This window comes from Octopus bimaculoides, chromosome 10 (assembly GCF_001194135.2).
Source record: "Octopus bimaculoides isolate UCB-OBI-ISO-001 chromosome 10, ASM119413v2, whole genome shotgun sequence".
NCBI lineage: Eukaryota > Metazoa > Mollusca > Cephalopoda > Octopoda > Octopodidae > Octopus > Octopus bimaculoides.
The window spans coordinates 84,550,724-84,554,211 of NC_068990.1; the positions used below are offsets into that span (position 1 = coordinate 84,550,724).

The 3,488-nt window shown below is 36.5% G+C and overlaps 1 protein-coding gene across 1 annotated transcript in view; it reads right to left on the minus strand.

Annotated features, from left to right (window-relative positions):
* The window catches only part of LOC106871323 (fringe glycosyltransferase), a 40,961-nt gene that overhangs the window by 9,408 nt on the left and 28,065 nt on the right, over positions 1-3,488 (minus strand). The window contains exon 4 of the mRNA XM_014917714.2: positions 1,341-1,426. Coding sequence (XP_014773200.1) covers positions 1,341-1,426 — 86 coding nt within the window. The remainder of the gene's footprint in view (positions 1-1,340; positions 1,427-3,488) is intronic.

Consider the following 3,488-nt stretch of genomic DNA (forward strand, 5'->3'; position numbering starts at 1 on the left):
GCTCCACGAGGCACCGGCAGAGGGTGGTGGCGACCCTTGTTGTACTCTTTCGCCCCAACTTTCTCTCACTCTTACTTCCTGTTTCTGTTGTGCCTGTAATTCAAAGGGTCAGCCTTGTCACACTGTGTTACGCTGAATATCCCTGAGAACTACGTTAAGGGTACACGTGTCTGTGGAATGCTCAGCCACTTGCACGTCAATTTCACGAGCAGGCCAATTTCACGACGGAGTGCCAACAAAAACAACAATGTAGAACACACTTGCTCAAGGTACCATGTTGTAGAATTGAACCCAAAGCACATGATTATGAAGTAAACTCATTAACTACAGTAGTTATGCATTTTTCCCTAAACTAATGACTATGGTACTTTTACCTTTCAGCCATTTATAAAGAACAAATATTCATAGCAACACTAAAGTAAAAATTGATAGAAATACACTTAAAATGGTTATATCTCAGAAGTAGAAAATATTTTAATAAAAGACCAACAAAAAAAAAAAATGGTTGGTAGAAACTTGTAGTATACAAAGTGGAGTAATCACCAGACAATTAAGCATCATTAATGAATAAATTGGCAAGTAGATCAAAGTTAAATGTCTAATTAACATTATACAAGAGCTATAATTAACATAACCTGCTTTATGTAGTATTTTTATTTTTTCAAAGACAGCGGAAGACAGAATCATTAGGAATTGAACCAAAAGGAAAGTGATAGAGAGAGGAAAAGAAAAAAGTTTTACTACCAACATTGCATCATTGAAGTTTTGTGCCAGCATTCATCATTTGGAAATAACCTGATTTTACCATTCTGTTCAATACAGATTCATCTTGTAGCCAACATTCCCACCAGCTGTGATTCCTCAATCTTTTTGTAGATCTAGGACTACATTATCAAATGTGCCCTTTCTTTTTTTAAAGAAGACATGATGTAATTTGTGGGAATTTGGCTGCTATTTCTAACATTGAGCAACTTATATACGGGTTCTTTGTTGGCTTGTTGTTGTTGTTGTTGTTGTTGTGGCGGTGGTGGTGTGTTATTGTCGTTGTTGCTGCAGGTGGTAATACTGACAATGTTATTACTGTAGCTTTTGTTGTTGATGATGCAGGTGGTGATGATGATGATGGTGATGATAATGACAACAATGATGACAACAATGATGACGACAACAATGATGATGACAACAACAATGATGATGACAACAACAATGATGATGGTGTTGATGATGATGATGATGATGATGATGATGATGATGATGGCAGCATCAGTGACAGTGGAGCTAGGATGGCTGAATACTCATCATAATAAAAGTTATAATTACAACAAAGAGAACAGACTTACCCAGCATGGGGCATCATTTTCAAAGCAAGACTTCGGCTGATGCAGAATCCAGCACCACCAGTTGCAAACCAAAATTCAATTTTCTTCTGCAAAAAAAAAAATAAGAGAAAGGAATGAAAATGACAAACAAAAGAAGGAAGTTGTTCAGACATTAGACATCTCATTAGAGACAGAGTTAAGTAAAAGTTGCAGCGAGAGAAGGGAAAAGACGAGCTGTAGGACATTTGCATAAAATGCACATCACCATCATCGTCATTTAATGTCCATGTTCCATGGTGGCATGGGTTGGACAGTTTGACAGGATTTGATGAGTCCAAGAACTGCTTTGTGTTTCAGTGTCTGCTTCAGCATGGTTTCCACAGCTGGATGCCCTTCCTAATGTCAACCACTTTACAGCATGTACCGGGTGCTTTATTCATGTCACAGGCACCAGTGAGGTCAACATACAACTTGCAAGACTACAAAACTATGACAGGGGAGGTTTTATGCTAAGAGATGAGTGTGACAGAAGGGACCAAAGCAGAACAGGTTTCTTGCTGTAAAGAAACTACAAGACTACTCATGTTTCAGAAGATGGGAATGATTGAGTAGAAAAGATAAAAGATAATGGTGATGAAATGTCTGGATGGACCCTCAAGGTACATGTGTGGGGACAGAGGAACTAAGAGTGTGTAAGGGGGTGGAGGTTGCAAGAATGTATTTATATACACATAAACACATCAGCTTATCCCATAAGTAATGTCCAAAATCTGACATCTGTAAGTTGGATTGATGTGTTTGTCAATTTAAAATACTTAAGTAGCAGTGATACATATTACCATGACCTTGTGTGTTTGTCAAGTAGTCTATGTCATTACAGTATGTATTAGTCAGTTCAGTTACTGCTTTGACTCTCTTAAAGACAGACCAGTCCACAAAGCATTTAAGGCAGATAATACTTTATGAGTTGATGAAAGACAATAATGCAACGGAAGCAATCTGAAATATCCATAGTGTTTATGGGAAGGATTACTTAACTCAAAAAATTAATTGAAGATAGTTTAAAAGGTCGAGGGTGGTTTCAGTTTAAAAGTTACTCCACAAACAGGTTATCCTGTTCAGTTTAATGACAACCTGCTTTTGTCAGAACTTGGGTGAAATAGTAATGTTTGTAACTGAAGATTCAGCTTTGAAGCTGAATTCAAGTCCTTCAACAATTTGCAGGCATTTGTAATGGCTTAAAAATGTGCCTAAACTTGGAAAATGGATTCCTCATAGCAGTGAAGGCAATCCACTTTGAAAAACAGTTTTGGCATCCAGAGTAGTAGGTCACTTGCCAGCACTTGTTTAACTCACCAGCAATATCCTACAAAGAGCAGATGCCTTTCCCTTATAATGGTGGAAACAAGCAGATCTCCACACAGTTGGTTTTTTGCTGGGATGAGTTCTCCATGATATAAAATCCAAGTTGATTTTTTTTTTTGTCACAATATTTTGGTAAAAAGTACATCGTATACACTACTAAATATGGCAATATTACTTTAATAATTATAGCAAAAATGAGAGAACTTCAGTTTTATCTGACCTCCTCAGTGAAATATATTTGATGAAGTATTTATGATAAGATATGATAGGATCACTAAGTAGGTGCACTTAAGACTTAAGAAAAACAGAATAATTAACATATTTAAGAAAATATGCCAATGACATGAATATCTCAAGGGCATCATCTGCATGAAAGACAATAGTTAAGTTAGTGCTATATACTTAATGTATTAAATATGTAATCAGAAATATTTGTACAATGAAGAAGCATCTTTAATTTAGATGCAGTGATATATGTTTAGTCCACAGGTTTGCTTCTGAAACAAGTGGTTTCTGGTTAAATCCTACTGTATGGTACTTGGTGGGTTGTCTTCTGATATATCAGTGAGCCAACCAAGGCCTTGCTAGTAGATTTAGTGGATGGAAGTTGAAAGAAGCTTGTTGTGTGTGTATGTGTGAATATGTATGTTTATGTGTGCACAGTTATTGTTCTAGTGGTTAGCAGAAACATTTGAGCCTTGGGAAAAATGCTGAGCCCTTACTTTCTAACTTCAAATTCCACCAAGGTCAACTTTGATTTTTATCCTTTAAGGATTCATAAAATAAAGCACCAGTCAAATACTG